At 47.4% G+C, this 20,789-nt stretch overlaps 1 protein-coding gene across 1 annotated transcript; it reads left to right on the top strand.

Annotated features, from left to right (window-relative positions):
• The first annotated feature begins 5,773 nt into the window (after nucleotides 1-5,773).
• On the top strand, nucleotides 5,774-19,732 carry MYOC (myocilin). Its single transcript, XM_081224160.1, has 3 exons — nucleotides 5,774-6,381; nucleotides 16,850-16,975; nucleotides 18,351-19,732. The coding sequence occupies exons 1-3, from the start codon at nucleotides 5,871-5,873 to the stop codon at nucleotides 19,133-19,135; spliced, it is 1,422 nt and encodes a 473-aa protein (XP_081080286.1). The 5' UTR covers nucleotides 5,774-5,870; the 3' UTR covers nucleotides 19,136-19,732.
• Nucleotides 19,733-20,789: the final 1,057 nt, after the last annotated feature.

Below are 20,789 nucleotides of genomic sequence, written 5' to 3'. Positions count from 1 at the left end.
AGGAAAAAAAAAATGATGAGAGGGGCTTCCCTGGTGTTGCAGTGGTTGAGAGTCTGCCTGCCGATGCAGGGGACACGGGTTCGTGCCCCGGTCTGGGAAGATCCCACATGCCACGGAGCGGTTGGGCCCGTGAGCCATGGTCGCTGAGCCTGCGTGTCCGGAGCCTGTGCTCCGCAACGGGAGAGGCCGCAACAGTGAGAGGCCCGCGTACCGCAAAAAAAAAAAAAAGAGAATCAATAGTCAATGAGTAAGGAAAACAGCTCAGAAAAAGACATTTCCAAATTGATAATTAAGTACCTGTTCCTTAGGAAGGAACTTCCATGGAAACTTGAAGGAAAAATGGGAAAAACATAAAAAGCATGATCTGATCAGATCCCAAAGTGGATCCTTATTTAAAAAACAAAACAAAACAAAAACAGACAGTATCACTGTGCGGAGGCGAGCTCAGGAATGTAGGGCAAGAAAAGGACAACAAAATTCTCCAAATGCAGGAAGCAAATGGGGACGGGGCAGGCTTTCATAACAGAAGGTGATGAGGTAGTTAAACATGTTCATAACATCTCCCTGTATCAGGAGACACAAACAATTGACTGGGTTAAGTCAGGCTTTTAAGGGAAAGATAAAAGAGCAGAGAGTAAAGCAAAAGACTGCTTATAGACACCTAGAACATTGAGTGTATTCAAACCAGCAAGGTCTGATGGCAGGGACCCTAAATCTTTTTTTTTTTTTTTGCGGTACGCGGGCCTCTCACTGTTGTGGCCTCTCCCGTTGCGGAGCACAGGCTCCGGACGCTCAGGCTCAGCGACCATGGCTCACGGGCCCAGCCGCTCCGCGGCATGTGGGATCTTCCCGGACCGCGGCACGAACCCGTGTCCCCTGCATCAGCAGGCGGACTCTCAACCACTGCACCACCAGGGAAGCCCCCTAAATCTTTTTTAAAAGTCCAGTTTTCTTAAGAAATCTCAAGAAACTCTCAAAAGAGAACTAATTTTAATGATTCTAAATAAAAAATAAATACAAATATGTGGCATATAATTAATTTAGACAAGGCTAACAATTTTGTAAAGTCAGGCATACAAGAATACTGTATCCAGCTTCTGATTGGTTAGAAATCATTAGAAATCACTGTCCTCCCAAGCCTAGTTCTTCTACCCTGATATATCACAGCCCTTGTAACACAGGCCCGATGCTCTTTTTCAAACTGGGCTATTGTTTGGTCTTTCGAAAGTGTCTCACTTTTTCTTTATGTCCTTCCTTTCATATCTCCATATCCCACCCCCCAACCCCCTATAGAAATCCTACCGTTAATAGCTGGAAGAAAACCAGCTTAACGTGCCATATAATAAGGCTTCATGGGATGTTCATGGCACTAGTGGTAGAATCTGTAGGATGAAAATTGCCAACAATGTTATTGTGATAATTAAAGTGTGGTTGGACACTATCTAGATGCTAGCATGACATTTGGAGCTCTCAGAACTGCCACGAGGGCTGTCCCTATACACATTCAGGTCTCATAAAAGCCATCCTCTCCAGGCAGGGACAAGCTCCTGGGCTATACTTTGTAGCTGCAGCTGCTGGTTCCTACCCTTGTAAGTCTCTCTCTCTTCCAATAGGGAGAGGATGCCCCCGTGCCCAGGACCAGCTCCCATCCGGACAGCACCAGACAACCCATGGACAAGCACTGGATGGAAGAGAATGTGCAGGGCTCAATGGCTTAAGATCCGCCCCCCACCGCACCCACCCCGGCTTCCTGCTTTGGGTGGTGGGAGGCAGCCACAGAGGAAATAGACATGTTTAATCTGAAAGTGATTCCGCATGCCTTGTCATTAGACACAAGGTACACTGAAAGAACCCAAGGCAGACCTATAACAAGTCACAACCCGAGGACCTGAGCAACTGTTAACATGTCATCTCTTTAGGTCCCTTTACAGATGCATCTCCCCTGTGAAGCCCCCCCACCCCGTTCACGAGGGACACCCACCTCCCCTAGGCTTCTCCAGCACTTAGGTTACTCCACCAGCCTCACCCAGCGTTACAGCCCGAGAGATCCTTGAGGATGGGGTCCACCTCCTACATATTCCTGTGTGTGCCACAGCCCTTAGCACACACTAGGTGCTTAATAATGAATCACTTCAATGATGAACCACCCGGGAAACAGAGGAAAGCTGCGGGGTGGAGAATGGTGCCTTGAGCTCCCCGGTTAAGACTGCGTCTCATCAGTCCCTTCCCTGGTCCTTATTTTCATGATAGTAAGTTACCATTTTAATTCACCAGTGTTTTGTAGTAAGCCTCCTTATCCGTAGTGAAATAAAGGCATACATAAAATAATCCCAGTTGAGGTTATGTTTGTGCGTTTGGGGGAGAGGAGTGTGCCCCCAGCAAAGGCTTCCTCTCCAGCTGGGAGAGCCCTGCTGGCAGACCTCAGGGTGGCACCCAGAGGGTCCTGAGCAGCCCAGATGACACCATCCATGGCTTTACTCTCATGCCTGAGGGCTCTTTTGTGTTCTATTTCTGCCTGAATTATGTACCCATCCACGAATCCACTGAAAGTGTATTGAGCGCTTATAGCTGCCCGACCCTGGGGACAAGAAGGTGAGCCAAGCGGTCCCAGCTCTACCCTCATGAAGGTTCCAGTTTCTCGTGGAAGAACTGCAGAAGGAAAGCAGGAGCCAACCAGCTTAAACCCAGGCTAAAAGAACGGAAAAAAACACAACCTCAAAACGAATTATGTAACGGATGCTCCTTAAGCATGCCGCTCCCTCGTGCCCCCTGCTGCCCCCATCTTGCACGGAGGCCCCAGGCCAGCGCCTTCCGTGCCTGCTCCGGCCACAAACCTAGCTCTGCGGGTGGCCGGACGCACGCCTTTCCGGCTGCCGGGAGCATCTGAGCTGGAGACTCCCTGGCTCCAGGCTCCGGAAAGGAAATGCAACTGGAACACACAGTCTAATGGTGAATCTGGAGTGGACAGGGTTTCGTCAGAGGGAAAGGGGTCACCATGTCCAGGGTTCCAGGAGCGGGGAGTCGGGCGCTGGCGCGGGGAGGGTGGTGAAAGGCAGAAGGGTGAAAAGGGCAAGAGGAAGCCGACCAGATGTTTATTGCTGTTCACGGGGCTGGAAAGTTTCCTGTGTCTTCTAGTGAGCCCTTTTCTCTGCTTTTAGGAAAATAACTCTATTTCATGAAAGGATGCAGTTTTGTAAAATCAGCTGTGAAAATTCAAGGGTATGCATGGGTTTGCTTCACTAAAGGCCTTTATTTAATGGGAATATAGGAAGCTAGCTCATTTCCTAGAGCAGTGATTCCTTGAAGAAGTGACTGGAGCCTTTCATGTATTCTGGGCAATTAGTGGGCCCTTGGGTGGACTAGGCTTAGGCGAGAAGATGGAAAACCTTGGAATCTGGAGACCTCGGTTTTCTTTCTGGTTCTGCCACTCATTGGCTGTGTGACCTTGGACAAGTCCCTCTCCTTTCTCATCTGTAAGTGCCCTGGTGGCTTGAGTGTTCCATGAGGGCTTTGAGAAGGAGATGCTAAGAGCAGGCAGCAGACAGAGCTCTGGCAGTGAGGTGTAAGTAGGGGTCGTGATGACGGGTCAGGGGAGGAAGGCAGAATGTGAGGGCCTGGTCAGTCCTTATCATATCCGGCTCCAGGGGGAAGACGGGACAGTGAACCACAGTGATAGAGAAAAGGTCAATGAACCCAGCAGCCACATTTCTTTCCCTAAGCACAGTGGCATTTGCCAGGAACCATGAAGAACGTTTAGAATGATTGCTTTTGCCTGGCAGTCAAAAACTGGGTTGGTCCAAGCAAAAATGCCAGGGATTGTTAAACTCTTCACCCCTGACTGGCACCCACACAGCTCAACAGTGACTGGCCTGCAGCTTAGGGGAGATAAAGCAAAAGAGAGGGATAAAGTGTGGGTGAAAAAGAAAAAAATTCACTAAAGGGCATTGGGAACTGACTGGAAAAGCCCCGGGAAATACAGATTGTATGCTCCTGGATTATCCGAGGCAGTGTTGTATCACAGTAGGAAATCAATTCAAGGGAAGTCAGAAAACCTGATTTCTAGTCCTATGTTCTTCCTTTACAAGCAGAGTTATCCTGAGCAAACTGAATGCAGCAAAATTACTTACGTTTCTCTTTATCCAGAACTCTTTTCCTCCATGGAGTCGGCAGCTCAGGAATGATCTTAGTCCTTTTAACAGAAAGAGAGCATTCCTAAGAGTAAAGCCAAACGGATTTGAATCTGTTCTTGCTAACTATAAGATATTTTAAAAAATCATTTTTGTAATGTTTATTATCTGATTCAGGAACTGAGAATAGTACCCTTTAGTCAGCAGTAAACAGACAACCACTTGTAAGTGTCTCAAGTTCAAGTCTAACTTTAGAACCAATCAAATAAGAATAGAATCTATAGAGCAAAATGTATTTTCTCAATCTTGAGCAGAGTCTGCCAGGGCACATCTGAAATATTATATTTACTTCAAAAATACTGAAGATGTTATTGGTATCAAACAACATCAATTGCTTAAATTCAAATGTTATTTTAAAAGTTACCTATGAGGCTGCTGCACACGTTCTGATTTGCGTGGGCCTCTTCTTGGCATATTTGGTGGGGTTTTTGTTTCTCTTTAGATTTATTAATATAAAGCAGGGATTATTAACCTAGGGTCCAGAAAGCTCATGAATTTGGATGGAAAAAATTGCATCTTTATTTTTACCACTTTTGAAGTAAAGTTTGGGTTTAACATTTCCTTCCATATGGATCTAGCCATAAATCCAAAGTTGTGTTAGCAGTACCTGTGACTTTGTCACCACCAATAGAGATCACAGACATTTTACATTTCATTACAGTTGTTGCAGTTAGCATGCAATAGTATTTACGTGCAAGACTACTTTGAAATTAGATACCCTCCTGCTAGACCTTGTTTTTAAGACATTAATAGAAAGGACATGTATATTTCAATTAAAAATTTTTTTGATAGTAGTATTTCAATATATGTTTCCTTTGCAATCCTATATATTTTATACATTTAAAAACATCTTCCTGAGGAGGCTTCCACAGATTTCATCAGTGAGATCAATGGCATTTGCATGCACGCGCACACACATGGTGAGAACTAGTCTAGAGGCTAGCACTGACATTGGTGCCTGAGATGCAAGACTAGAATCAGAACATCCTCCCAAAATATACCAACATTTGTTTTAAAGGGAGGGGGGGGGGAAGAATTCTGCTTCTAACTGCTTTTAAAGTATTGCTGCTCCCTTAAGCCTGGAGGCATGCTGCCTTTGTATCCTGCCTGGCTGTTATTCATCTCTGTCACTGCTACAGGGACAAAGGGACTGTGTCTTAGGTATGGCTATATCCCCGTTTTCTAGAACAGTGCCTGACACAGAGCAGGTTCTCAATAAAGTTTGCAGAGTAATGGAAATAAGAGCTAGAAATAAATCCTTGTTGAAACTGACACACAAGTAGTCATGCTGGATGAGGTGGGTATGTGTGCGTGTATGTGGGAAAACAGGGTGGGGACACAGGGACTGTTATGGGGATGTGGGGTGCATAAAGTGGGACATTCTTTTTTAAAAGAAATTCAAAACAGACTTCTGAAAGGTCATTTTCTAAGACTCTTGCTGGCAGTGTGAAAACAGCCCCCCCACCTTGTGCACGGCCTCACCCAGCCTCACGTGGCTGCATCATCCTCCCCCGACGCAGGGCTGCCTCCCCCAGTATATATAAACCTCTGTGCAGCCAGGGCAGGAATCAGCCGGGCCACCCAGCCAGACACCTCGCGGCGCAGGGGAGAGTTCCAGAGGGAGCCTCGTCCAGCCGCTGCTCTGAGGGCTTCTGTGCACATTGCTGCCAGTGCAGGCCCGAGATGCCAGCTGTCCAGCTGCTGCTGCTGGCCTGTCTGGTATGGGGTGTGGGTGCCAGGACAGCCCAGTTCCGGAAGGCCAACGACCGCAGTGGCCGATGCCAGTACACCTTCAGCGTGGCCAGCCCCAATGAGTCCAGCTGCCCCGAGCAGGGCCAGGCCATGTCGGCCATCCAGGACCTTCAGAGAGACAGCAGCGAACAGCGCGCGGCCCTGGAGTCCACCAAAGCCCGGCTCAGGTCCCTGGAGGCTCTCCTCCACCGCCTGACCTTGGGCCAGGCTGCCGCACCCTGGGACACCCAGGAGGGGCTGCAGAGGGAGCTGGAGTTAGCCTACAGCAACCTCGTCCGTGACAAGTCAGCTCTGGAGGAGGAGAAGAGACGTCTGGAGGCAGAGAATGGGGATCTGGCCAGGAGGTTGGAAAGCAGTAGCGAGGAGGTAGCGAGCCTGAGGAGGGGCCAGTGTCCCCAGGCCTGCAGCACCTCTGAGGACGTGCCACCAGGCTCCAAGGAAGGTAATGCCGTGGGGTGAAGGTGGCACGGTTCACGGAAACCTGTCACAGGTGGCCAGGACTGTCCTTCCTGCCCTCTCCTTTCTCCTGGAGACCACGCATCTAACATGAGTCAGACAAATTAAGGAGGGCAAAGCAATCACCTTCACATGTTGCTAGTGAGTTAGCTCCTGAGAGTTCTGTTGAGGTTCGTGGTTCTGAGTTTGTTTTTTTTTTTAATTTTTTATATTTATTTTTTGGCTGCGTTGGGTTTTCGTTGCTGCGTGAGGGTTTTTCTCTGGTTGCGGCGAGCGGGGGCTACTCTTCGTTGCGGTGCACAGGCTTCTCATTGCGGTGGCTTCTCTTGTTGCGGAGCATGGGCTCTAGAGCTCAGGCTCAGTAGTTATGTTGCTCCGCAGCATGTGGGATCTTCCCAGACCCAGGGCTCAAACCCGTGTCCCCTGCATTGGCAGGCAGATTCTTAACCACTGTGCCACCAGGGAAGCCCAGGTTCTGAGTTCTTGTGCCTACCCATGACAGTTTTCACAATCCATAGCAAAATGAGAAATATAAGGACCAGGTGAGATGCAAATATATAGGATCAGTAGAAAGTTGCCAACTATCCTTTTTAGAAAACTGTCCTTTTGTGAATCTTTGTTCAGAAATTGTTGATGCTTACCTTTTGTTGTTAAAATGACCTCTGTTTATGAAATGACAATAGATTTATGAAATGATGATAGGTGGTAGGGTTTTTTTTTTTAAGTGTCCTTCCTTGGCAAAATAAAGAGGCAGCAACCCAGTGTGGGTTCCCTCAATATGTTGTTTTGGAAATTTTCCTGCTCTTGGTCCAATCTGAGAACCTCTGCTTTTAAGTCACTTTGAAGTGGCTTTTGCTACCTGAGATGTCATTCTGTTCATCCTGGTCCCTGCCAGGTGAGTCCATGAGTGTACACTGAGGGAGGAGGGACACTCTTCCCAGTAGCTGGGAAGAAAGTATTTGTGTCACTTTTTGTGAAACTCTGCTCCCAAATATTCACTGTTTAATAAGTTTTCCAATCATGAGGGAACAAGCAAGCAAATCCAGTTAGGGGACTATTAGTCTGGGCTCTTCAAAGATGTCAACATCAAGAAAGAAAAAAAAAGGGAGCTGGGGTGGGGGCCTTGTTTTCGATGAAAGGAGACTGTAGAGATGTAGTAACCAAAGGCAGTACATGATGCTGGAGTGGCCGCTGCATCCAGGCGGACAAAGCTACAAGGGACAGGTTTGGGATCCTTGAGGAAATTTGAATATAGACTGCTTATCAGGTTGTGTTATTGGATTAATGTTCAGTTTCTTGGGTGAGATATGGTATTGTGGTTATGAAGAATATCCGTGTTCTAAGGAGATAAATACTCAAGCACTTAGGGATGAGACATCAGAATGTCTACAATTTACTTTCAAATGGTTTGAAAAGACTGTAAATATATAAAGAGTGAGAGAAAGAAAAATGATACAAATGTGACAAAATATTAGCAGTTGGTGAATCTAAGTGAACAACACATGGGGGATTTATTGTACTGTCTGTCAACTTTTCAAAATCTTTGAAAATCTTCAAAATAAAATGAAGGGAAATTATCTTCTAAAGAGGCTCTGCATGAAAGGCAAAATCTGCACAGATGTGACACCAGAAAACCCAAGGGTCCATGCCTGGGTGTGACCTCGGGCAAGTCGTTTAGTCTCTGCACCTTGGTTTCTCATCCATAACGTGGCAATGAAAATTCCTGTTGTGAATAATGATTTTTGTAGGGTTCAAATGAAATGACTCTAGGTATAAAGGATTTTTAAAAATCCTGTATTGATAGAGTTGGAAGAGATCCAATTCTAAATTTTACAATGAAGGGAAGTAAGGTCACAAGATGCCAAGGGATCCCTGGTTGAACAGCTGATCAGTGATGGTGCTGAGACTTGTTGAACTTGAGCCTTTGAGCACAAATGAAAGAATCATTATTAATAGTTGTTCAGTAGTTGATCAGTAGTTGTGGCTCGTGGACTCTAGAGCACAGGCTCAGTAGTTGTGGCACATGGGCTTAGTTGCTCCACGGCACGTGGGATCTTCCCAGACCAGGGCTCGAACCCGTGTCCCCTGCATTGACAGGCAGACTCTTAACCACTGCACCACCAGGGAAGCCCTGATTTTATACTTCTTTTTGTCCTTTCCAGCTGCTCTACTTTTGAAATAAAGACAACAGCCCATTATAGTGAACTACAGACTTGGAAGCTCTTTTCTAGCAGTGGATTTTTCGTGAGCAGGAAATTACATTAGTACAAGAATGTATAGCTGGAAAGGGGGCCTCGAGAGCATCTGATGCCTCTGGCTCAATTGTGTAGATGTGGAACTTAGGCCCAGGGAGGCTGCTCAGAGGTTCCCGGTCACCAGCTCTCTAGTGGCAGAGCCAGGACTAGAATTCAAGCCCCTCCCCCGATGTTCAGTGGATCTTCAGGACCCTGACGTGACCTCTAGTTTATAGAACCTAAAGATGAATGACAGAAAAGATACATTTAAACATCAGGGAAAGAAGGCTTGGAACAAAAGATGTGCTTCAAGGTCCTAGATTTGAGAGTAAAGGGGTGTTTGGTGCGGCTGGGATTCAGGTGTAGGTGTGCTTTAGGCAGAAGAGGCAATAACTTAGGGATGGAGGGTGTGGGACTGAGGGCTTAGTGAGGCTGAGTGGCCAGAGGAAAGGCGTGAGGAAGTGGACTTTTCCTGACTCCACCTGTAATTCGAATTGTCACCAGCATCTTCTTTATTGTATAGTTATTACATAGAAAAAAAATGTCCTTAGAATCACGGAAGTCACTTGTTTATACATGTGTGTGTGTGTTGAAATAATATATGCATATAAAATGTTGTAGTAATAATTCAGTAGTGAAATGTCTAGAAATCTTTTAAATAATCTTTTAAATCTTTTAAATAAATAGAAAATACAGATTACCAAAAGATAAACTAAAGCTGCTATGGCTCACAAGAGAAATCCCACCTTCCCCTTTATTTCTTGTCTGCTTTGGACTCTCAGAGAACAGAACCTGGGATGAGGGCTTGTGTGCAGTGTTTGTATGGGCCACGATCCCAGGGAGGAGAATCAGGGACAAGGGAGAGTGTGACAGGGAAGGAAAGAGAATCAGCCTGGGGCAGTGGGGGAGGGCCCTTCTCCAACTGGTCCCCATGGTGGGCAGCAAAGGCTGTACCCCATCAAGACTTCTGAGAATCTGTGTAGAATGCAACAGAGAAAGGGAGCATTCCTTCCCAGATTCGATACTCTGTTGGTCAGGGATCATCCCATGGGGTATATCACACTTCCCCGATCCACAGATGTGAGCACCAGGCTTGTTCTTGCAGAGGTTGACACAGCAATGGCTAGAAAAAGGTGGGCAAGATATGCAGGGAGGGGCACCAGAGTTGCTCAACACAAGTGCTGCAGATTTCACTTCCTCACCTATAGGATGGGGAGAATAATCCCCCCAATTAGAAGTAACGTGGGAAAGCATCCAGCACAGTGCCTGGCACTGAGTGACCACCCAGTAAATGCATTATAGCTATGAAGGGCTTCTTTTGCTTGAGCTCCACTATTGTTTAAAAATGTCATTTATAGGGACTTCCCTGGTGGCGCAGTGGTTAAGAATCTATCTGCCAATGCAGGAGACAGGGGTTCGATCTCTGGTCTGGGAAGATCCCACATGCCGTGGAGCAACTAAGTCTGTGTGCCACAACTACTGAAGCCCGCACACTCTAGAGCCTGTACGCCACAACTACTGGGCCCATGTGCTGCAACTACTGAAGCCCATGCACTCTGGGGCCCACGTGCTGCCACTACTGAGCCCGCATGCTGCAACTACTGAAGCCTGCCTGCCTAGAGCCCGTGTGCTCTGCAACAAGAGAAGCCACCACAATGAGAAGCCTGCACACAGCAATGAAGAGTAGCCCCCGCTCACCACAACTAGAGAAAGCCTGCACACAGCAACGAAGACCCAGTGCAGCCAAAACAAAAGAAAAAAAAATGTCATTTATAGATCAAAATGTCGACGTGTACATATCATTTCTGTAACACGCATTGATTCCAGAGACAGTATATGTTGGAGCAACCAAGGACAGTAGTCTGCTAGCTAATCTTCACCTTCTAGAGTATTCACGACAACCTGTGATTATGTTGGCACCCTTCTTCTTCTTCATCCTCTTCATGTATATAATATTGACCTAACTTTTCAGGCAGTGATAGAAAATAACTACAAAAATCATTACAATGTCATTTGCTTATATATCTACATATAAGTATGTAAATAGGACAGAGCATGAAGAAAATATTTCCAAAATTTTATAATAGACATGAACTTCTCAACCGCAGAAGGACTGAATTTTCATAGAAACAAAAGCCCTAAAAATTTTTAGCTGTCTGATACAATACAGTCCTTAATCTTTTCATAACCTCTTTTTGTTTTTCTCCCACATTCAGAATGAAATCTGAGTGATTTTGAAACATTCCAGAGAAATTTTAGTTTTGTTACATTTTTACTGAGGATCATTTCGTTTATAGTTTGAGCTAAGAATTCTGAGGCTCAGCGGAATTGAGTAATTGCGCAAAGTCACACAGCTGGTACATGGCAGGACTGACTTAGGAAACTATGACTTCTGGCTCAGCCAGGCCCCTTCACGCAATGGCTTCCCTGCCTTTGGGCTCTGCATCCTCTCCCACAGGCTTTGCTTCTCACGCCAGGCGACTCTACTCTGGGAATCTGACCGTTGTCAGGTGTTCCTGGCTGACACAGCCAAGCAGCACCGAGCAGATTTGCAATCCAACCATCCCACCTGCCAACTGAGAACTGGCCTTACAGTCATTCTGGAAGCCATTCCCTGACCTTATGGTTTTTTTTTTGTTTTTTTTTTGTGGTACGCGGGTCTCTCACTGCTGTGGCCTCTCCCGTTGCGGAGCACAGGCTCCGGACGCGCAGGCTCAGTGGCCATGGCTCACGGGCCCAGCCCCTCCGCAGTACATGGGATCCTCCCGGACCGGGGCACGAACCCGCGTCCCCTGCATCGGCGGGCGGACTCTCAACAACTGCGCCACCAGGGAAGCCCGACCTTATGTTTTATTGTGATTCTTGTTTACTCCAAAGAAAGCACATGAGGTGTGGTTCTTGCAAAGGGTTTGGGGGTTAGGGGGCCAGGGAGAAAGACCCCCTGGTTAGAGCCCTGAGGACCTTGGTGGGACCACGAAAGGAACTGGGCACCAGCCAGGCACGTGTAGGGGAGGAAGAGCTGACGGGAAGATGTCTCTCTGGGAAAACCGCCTGGGAGCTGTGTGTGCATGAGCCACCCACTGGAATCTGAGTCAGCTCCAGGAGTGGGTCACCCCCTGAAGTGCTGAGCAGTGTAGAGCCTCTGGTAGCAGTCTCAGTTCAAGCAGGAGGCAGATACCACATAGCAGGTTAAGTCAGGGATGTTCAATATAAAGAAGTAACTGATGAAAGAGCAACTATGAGATAAAATAAACCCCACATGGCACCCTAGGGCTGAGGGAGGGTACAGAAGAAGGGCAAACTTGGAATAGGTTCCGACATCATTGAGGAAGGTGGGGTTGAGCCCATCAGAGAGCAGAGACGCTGGCCGGTGAGCCCAGGTGGAGGTGGAATGGACACCTCCTGAGTCTGGGAAAGGCTGCAGGAGCCCTGCAGAGCCAGTGTAGGGGCTTGCAGAGGTCTGCAGAGCACGGGGGTCCCCATGCAAGGACTCTGGGTGCGGTGTTGAGAGGGTCGTGGAAACGTTATGGCCAGGCTGAGGCTGCAAGCTCACAGAAGAACCACGTCCTTGGCAAGTGCCTGAGGCAGAGCTCCACCAGATGTCCTCACTCCTGCTGCCAGCCCAGCCCCGGCGGGACACTGCAGGAGACTGCCCCCCACCACTGTGTCCCTCTAGCGCCCTCTACTGAGAAAGCCTAACATCACACTCACTTTAAAGGAGAAATGTCTCTTTTTTCGAGAGAGCATCTATGGAAGGGTGCATTCAGCACTGACAGGCAGTAGTACATTTCTAACTGACCCACATCCCCACCACAGGGTGGAAAGGTTCACAACTGCCATGACCATGGCACACGTGGGTTCAAGTCCTAGTCCCACCACTTACCAGCTGTGTGACCTTGGGCAAGTAACTTAACCTCTCTGAGCCTCAGTTTCCTCTTCTGCAAAACGAAGATCATAACATTCCCTCTTAGGACTGTTATGTGGAATAGGGGTCATGATAGCAAAAGCCTAGCACAGGACCTGGCTCATAGGAGGCTCTTAGTAAGTGGTCGCAATAGTTAAATTAGGGGCAGACTGCAGTTCTAAAGCCTTATTCTACTTCTCTAAAACTTGTGAAGGCACCAGATCACATAAATAATTTATATAAAACTGCTTTGAAATGTAGAAAGAGCCATAAATACCTGTTAATCATCTCTTTTCACAAAGAAGCTGTTTTTCAGTGCCAGTACTTTAATGTCTTCAATGAAGTTACCTGGGAAAGTGCCTGTTTGGGTTTGTTTCCCCCTCACTTTTTTTTATTCCCTGTGGCTAAAGAGGGCATTTTCCTTTCTTTCTTTTCTTTTGGCTGCACCATGTGGCTTGTGGGGATCTTAGTTCCCCGACCAGGAATCAAACCTGGGCCCCCGCAATGAAAGTATGGAGTCTTAACCACTGGACCACCAGGGAATTCCTGAGAGGGCGTTTCTGCACCAGCATGTGGCATCTTAGTTCCCTGACTAGGAACTGCACCCAAGCCCCCTGCATTGGAAACATGGAGTCTTAACCACTGGACCTCCAGGGAAGTCCCCCATTTTTCTGAATTTTCTTCTCATTGACTTGCAGGTGTGTGCCTCAATATACATCTTTTTCTCAGTTAAATTTCTCACTGACTGCTACACTCACAGAGTGAAATAATTTGTATCAGATGCACAGAGGAAGGAGCCAGGGGCAGGGGAGGGCAGGCTCACAGTAGCCCTTGATGGATGGCAACTGTGTGTCACAGAACTGAAGGGCAGGGAGCTGGGGTGGGGTGAGGGAACTCCCCAGCTTGGTACAGATGTCACTGCAGTATTTCTCTCTCACCTCACGTTACTTGACACCAGCTCCTATGTTCTGAGAATTAATGGAAACAAAGTTTGAATTATCCAGAGGAACAGTGGTCTAAGGAAAGGTACAAAGGAAAGGAAAACAGCTCACCTCAGGGAACTCGCTCAGTGACATGACTTTGAGAAACGGCCACACTGTATGAGTCTCTGGTCAGTGTCAGAGGTTGGGTAGGCAAGGCGGGGGGTGGTGGCTTCTGACAGCCAGGAGTCAGGGCTCTCTCCTTGTGTTTTAGGCCTAAGAGATAAGTCAAGTGGTTGGGAGAGGCAGACAGAGGGCAGAGGCCTGGGCTTCAGGAGGCAGGGACGGTTGAAGACAGCTCTGTCAGCCCCTCGTAAAGGAAGGGGCTTCCTCTCACTTACCTGTTCCTGGCAGCACAGAAGAAGAGGGGACCTTGGGCACCCTGTTCCTCTCGCATGCTGCCCACGCAGGTCCCGGACTGGTCTGGTCTAGGGAACCTACATCTGACCTAGTAGATCAGCCTCTGCCTTGGGTACCCTCCTAGGTCAAGGCAATCTTTAGAGGGAAGAACAGAGGAGTTTCCTCACCTCCACAGCTCTTCAGACAGGGAGAAGGAGACTCAAGGAACCAAATTAACTTCCCAGGACTTTCCAGCAACCATTTGGATGGTCCAACTGATCCTGGTTCCCAAAGTAGCCTGGAATGAACCCATGTCACTTCCTGGCCAAGAGGACTTTGCCAGATTATCCATTCCTAAAGGGAACCATGGACCAGCTGTATCTTATTCACCTTTTTTCTCCACATCTAGTCTTAACACTTAATAGGTGCTCCAGAGGGGTTGGCTGACAGGATGGATAAACAGCTTCCCAAGGCTGCGGACACCGAAGACCTTCCACATCCCTAGGGGTACTCCCAATTACCCCTGGAGTGTGGAGTGCATATCTAGGATGACCTCAGTTGGCTACACGTTTTGGCTTAGAGTTCATAACTGGTCACCTGGCCCAGTCTAGACTGAGGAACGTCCCAGGGTGTGAGCACGCACCCCCTCCAGGGCAGTCACACTCCCCTAGAGGCCAGCTGAACAGCTGCATGAAAGGCAGGGGTGGAGACTGCTGTGGGGTCGGGAGGGGAGGTGGAGGGGCTATACCTGAAGGCCACGCCCAGTGCCCTGGCCCAGCCCAAGCCTTAGCGCTTCTGAGCTGGGAGCTGTCCCTACCTCCTTACAGGGAGAAGCCTTTTCTAGTACTGTAGTTCACCTAAGCTGAATACCAGAGACTATAAGAGGGTACCTTGATTCCAGACATGTGAAAATGTGAAAGAATGTGCAGCTGAAGATGGATTAAATGTGGCACATCCAGGACAGTTAAGAGTTCCGTTGCCTGAGAGGTAAATTTAGAAGAGTTAAGCTAACAAGTGATGAAAGACAGAGAACGTCTTCCTGACTTTCTGGGCTGTGTGGGAGCCCAGCCTCAGGCATTGCCCTGACTACCCTCCCTGCTATTCTGCTGGGCTGGGGGCCAGGTCAGACTGCCTGAGACATTCAGCAAGAGAAAAGGCCGATGTTTTAAGCATATCTTTTTATTCTGATGCTTTGACGTCAGGGTCTTGCTGATAACAGGAGGGACTGCCCCTCAGAGGGTTAGCCAGTTCTTAAAGATAGTAAATGACTCACCTGTAAGCACACCTTTCATATACAAATGAACCAATTCGGAGCCTACACCCCACCCCCTCCTCCATCAGGGTCTCACACTCAGAACCACTATTCCCCTGCCCTGATCAATGGGGGCCAGGTACCAGACAACTAGGGACAGCTCCTACGCTTCAGAGCCTGCAGAAATTGTTCAGAGTAGCCAATCCTAAACCTGCTTACCCTGCCTTACTCATTCCTTCCCCTGGAAATCAAAATAAAGCTCTCACCCATGTTCCCTGATGAACCCTGGTGCTTCACCGTGTGGCCCTCTATGGGGTGGTGTCCCCCCTCCTCTAGGGATCTGTGAGTATAACGAGCTATCTTTTTTTTTTTTTTTTTTTTTTTTTTTTTTGCTGTACGCGGGCCTCTCACTGCTGTGGCCTCTCCCGTTGCGGAGCACAGGCTCCGGACACACAGGCTCCGCGGCCATGGCTCGCGGGCCCAGCCGCTCCGCGGCACGTGGGATCTTCCGGGATAGGGGCACGAACCTGTGTCCCCTGCATCGGCAGGCGGACTCTCAACCACTGCGCCACCAGGGAAGCCCGAGCTATCTTTTTAATGGCAATTGTCTCCTGATCTGTTGGCCTCACCATACCTGAACCATAATCCAACCTGCATTTTAAAACAGCTGCTCCTGTGGCTGTGCTTTTTCCTTGTATTCAAGGGCTGCTGTATGCCATAATCCTAAGTCAAAGGAGCAATGTGTGATACACTGTGATGACTTAATGTCTAACCAAGGTCACCCACACCTCTTCCCTTCTCCATGGCTCAAACCGTCCCCCAAATTCCTGCAGGAATCCTGCACACTCTCTTCCTTGTCTAAAGTGGTCTTGGAAAGGGATCTGACAGAATATTTCAGCCGAGCATGTTAAAGCTTAATATGTTAGTTCTTACAGGAACACTTGCATTAGGACAGGAGAAAAAAACACCTAAGTCAGGCAGAGAATTGTTAATTGTTGAATTTCTGGCATCCCAGAAAATGCTAAGGATTTTCTCAATATCCCTGCTTCACACCTCACCTACTCATAAACCAGACCTTCTAGTGGGAATTATTTTAATTTTGTACAAGCTTACTTTATTTTGAATACTCTACTCTGTGCTAGGCACATTGCCATGCAATTTATTATTTGTGAGCTTTTTATTATGGAATTTTTCAAACATTCACAAAAGTAGAGAGAATAGGGCTTCCCTGGTGGCACAGTGGTTGAGAATCTGCCTGCCAATGCAGGGGACACAGGTTCGAGCCCTGGTCTGGGAAGATCCCACATGCCGCAGAGCAACTAGGCCCGTGAGCCACAACTACTGAGCCTGCGCGTCTGGAGCCTGTGCTCCGCAACAAGAGAGGCCGCAATAGTGAGAGGCCTGCGCACCACGATGAAGAGTGGCCCCCGCTTGCCACAACTGGAGAAAGCCCTCGCACAGAAACGAAAACCCAACACAGCCATACATAAATGAATAAATAATTTTTTTTTAAAAGTAGAGAGTAATACAAACCCTAACATACCCATCACCCAGCTCCAACAGTTGTCAGCATAGCCCAATCTTGTTTCCTTGTCCCTCCCCCTCCCTGAACCCCATTTATTATCTTAAAACAAATCTCAAACATCCTCATATCTTTGGAAGCCTATTTAAATCCCATTCTCAACATAGTCTATCCTTAGGCCTCTTTCCTCACAGTACAGTTTTGCCTCTTTCTTTTAATATAGTTTCTAAATGGAATTTGGAGAACGTGGACTTTCAGGAATTGAAGTCAGAGTTAACTGAGGTTCCTGCTTCCCGAATCTTGACGGAGAGTCCATCTGGTCATCCCAGGAGTGAAGAGGGAGGCACTGGTATGGAGTTAAATTTCACCTCTTCTGTACCAATGTGGTCTTTATCTGTGTCTAGCTCTGCATTCAGAGTTGCTTAGCCCACTATGGGGGAGGGAGGTGGACAAATAACCTCCCTGGGAGCAGAGGCAGGACAGGGGAAGAGGAACAGAACCCCCTTTCTGCTCCCTTTCCAGGGCACACTGGCAGGAAGTTGGCCTTTCCCTAGCAAAGCTCTGTATCTTTTCACCTACACTTGGGATGGGGACTGGGCTGCACTGAGGGAAGATGAGAGATGTGTTTGTTTCACCCACTTTGTTGTCATATAGAATTGATTGCACCTGAAAAACAACATTTTTCAGTAGATCCTTCATATCTTTATCTTGGGGCCAGACAGACACCATGGACCATCCCAGCATAGTGTCTGTTACTAAAGGTACCTTTTCTGAACTTTAGGTATTTAGGAAAAGTACAATTGACCCTCTGAAAGGTGTTCCCTGAAAGCCTGACTTTAAGACAAGGACTGTGTCTTTCAGAGACAGTGACTATCCATGTTGTTGACAGTTATTGCTAGTACAGAAGGGCATGCATGAGGATGGAGAGTTTTGAGATATTCAAAATATGATTCTCTGAGGTATGGGCAACAAAGAGTTTCCACTTTCTGTAAGGAAATTGAGATGCCCATTAAAATACAGAGGTTTATTGTGATTCGATCAAATTTAAGTTTTCAACCAACTCTTCATTTAAAAAATCATACTGAGATTTTATTATATTAAAATGATGGCTGAAGTATGTGGTCCATTGGGGAAGGGCTTGAAAAACTTGTTTTATAGAGATTATTGTCTCATTTTTTATAATAATGAAATAAATCAGACATGAAAGTCATAAAGAGTAATGCAATGAACATCATGAGACGTTGCCCAGCTTAAGTCAAATATTACAAATACGGTGTGAAGCCCTCTGTGAAGCCTTCATCTTTACAACCGATACCGAGTAGAAGTATTTATTGAAAAGAATCCACGTATAAGAGGACCCATACTGTTCAAACCCATGTTGTTCAAGGGTCAACTGTACTTTGATATCACACAGTGATCATAGAATATTTACTGGGCATTTACTCTATACCAAGCACTTAACATGCATAATTACATTTAAAACTTACCACAGCTCTACTACCCAAAACACTACTCTTATCTCCCCTTACAAATCAGAAAACTGAATCTTAGAGAGCAAAGTAACTTACTGAAAGTCACAGTAAGTGACAAAATAAGGTGATGCGTGGCAAAGCCTGGTTTAAACCCAGATGGTCTGTCTCTGGGGTTCTCACTTCTACCGGCTCTGCCATGATTCCACATTGTGGAAAGATGGTGGCTATATGGTGTTTGTTTTAATTCACCAGGATGTGGAGAACTCATTTGGGTAGGAGAACCTGTCACTCTGAGAACAGCTGAAACACTCATGGGCAAGTACGGCGTGTGGATGAGAGACCCCCAGGCCGCCTACCCCTATACCCAGGAGACCACGTGGAGAATCGACACAGTGGGCACAGACGTCCGCCAGGTTTTTGAGTATGACCTCATCAGCCAATTCCTGCAGGGCTACCCTTCCAAGGTACACATGCTGCCCAGGCCGCTGGAAAGCACAGGCGCCGTGGTGTACCAGGGCAGCCTCTACTTCCAGGGGGCGGGGTCCAGAACGGTGATCAGATACGAGCTGCACACCGAGACGCTGAAGGCTGAGAAGGAAATCCCTGGAGCCGGCTACCACGGGCAGTTCCCCTATTCCTGGGGCGGCTACACAGACATCGACCTGGCAGTAGATGAGACAGGCCTCTGGGTCATCTACAGCACTGAGGCGGCCAAAGGCGCCATTGTCCTCTCCAAGCTGAACCCAGAGAATCTGGAGCTGGAACAAACCTGGGAGACTAACATCCGTAAGCAGTCAGTCGCCAACGCCTTCATCATCTGCAGCACCTTGTATACAATCAGCAGCTATTCATCGCCTGATGCTACCGTCAACTTCGCATACGACACCGTTACCGGTAGCAGCAAGGCCCTGACGGTCCCGTTCAAGAACCGCTACAAGTACAGCAGCATGATCGACTACAACCCCCTGGAGAAGAAGCTCTTTGCCTGGGACAACTTCAACATGGTCACCTATGACATCAGGCTCTCCCAGGTGTGAAAAGCCGCCAAGCACTAGCAGAAAAGGCAGAAGGAAATGATGTTGAGGGTTCCTGAGGGGAAAGCCAGCCAGCCAGCCCATGCCCATGCAGCTTTTCTGGCTTTCCAAGCTTGCATTAACCCAGAAGAATGTGCATGGTCACCATGTCCAACTGGGCGGGAATAACAGTCTGGGGATTTAGATGATTCCACGTTATAATAGATATTCTTTTCTTCTGTCAGCTTTTAAAGGGATATTTAACCAAAATAGTTTAAGTTTTCTGGTGATTTGAGGCAAAAGCTATAATGCATAGTAGTTTCTTCATGAAAACCACAAAGCTTTTGATAAATGGTCCTCAATGGCTAAATAACATATGTTTGGAGAATAGTTTGGGAAAAACATGTTTCCCCACGTGGAACCTGTTCCATGCATCGCCTGCTATTGCATGTTGCCTGGTTACCATGAGCTATAATAACAAGCAGCACTCCTAAAGGCAGAGGAACAGCTACTGCGGCAGCGCTGAACATATATAAAATGTGTTTACTACAGTTGGCTTCTAATGCTTCAGGTGGGATCCAGTTGGATATTACAGCAACTTTGCCCCGTGAAATAAAATAATCTTACACAATATTCTCCTTGAACTTTGTGAGATACTTTGCTGAAGAGAAGAGTACAGATTCCAACCATCAGATAATTCCTTTGGGTTGGAAGGTATGATTACAGGCTGCTAAAGTTTTGGGGTGTGTGTGTGTGTGTGTGTGTGTAACTGAGAGGATTATGCCTGGTTTTGAGGTGTTGCTCACAATGACAGCAGGCAAACAGTGGAATCCATACCTCCCTACACCCATCTCTTGGTGATTTTGGTCCTTCTCAAACAATCTTTTCATCTTTTCTCCAACTTACCCTCTTGCACCCTAGCTCTATTTTGGTTCTTATTTGCTGTCACAGGTATGAATTTCATAAGCCATAACCTCAGGTGAGCAGACCTAAGGAATTTAATTACCTCTTTACCTAAATTTAAATACCTCTTTAAAGGTCTAGCTCCAAAGACTGTCACATTCTAAGGTACTGGGGGTTAGGACTTTTTTTTTTTTTTTTTTTTCTCTTTTTTTTTTGCGGTATGCGGGCCTCTCACCGTTGTGGCCTCTCCCGTTGCGGAGCACAGGCTCCGGACGCGCAGGCCCAGCGGCCATGGCTCACGGGCCCAGCCGCTCCGCGGCATATGGGATCCTCCCAGACCGGGGCACGAACCCGTATCCCCTGCATCGGCAGGCGGACTCTCAACCACTGCGCCACCAGGGAGGCCCCAAGGACTTTAACATATGAAGTGGCGGGGAGACAGTTCAGCCCATAACAACTGGGTATTACCACTCTATTCCACTGGTAGCAAACTCTTAAAAACTAGAAAACCCGGAAGTCAGAGTGCATGAAGTCATTCACCCTTCTAAGGACAGGTAGCTGCCAGGTGTTGAATGAAAAGTGGAAGATGAGACACTTTTGGGTGATGAGATGAGTGGTCACAGCACACACATAGGTAAGGCCTACCTTGTTTGCACAGCCCTGCCCACGTTTCCTTTTCTTTCCCTCCACCAGCTACTGCTTCTGGCTTCAGGATAGAAGAAGAGGGTGATGGAAGGAGGAACAGAAGGGAGAAGGAAACTCTTCACTTAGCTTC

This window comes from Mesoplodon bidens (genome assembly GCF_964165515.1).
Source record: "Mesoplodon bidens genome assembly, chromosome: 2".
NCBI lineage: Eukaryota > Metazoa > Chordata > Mammalia > Artiodactyla > Ziphiidae > Mesoplodon > Mesoplodon bidens.
This window is presented reverse-complemented; position numbering and strand designations above follow the sequence as displayed.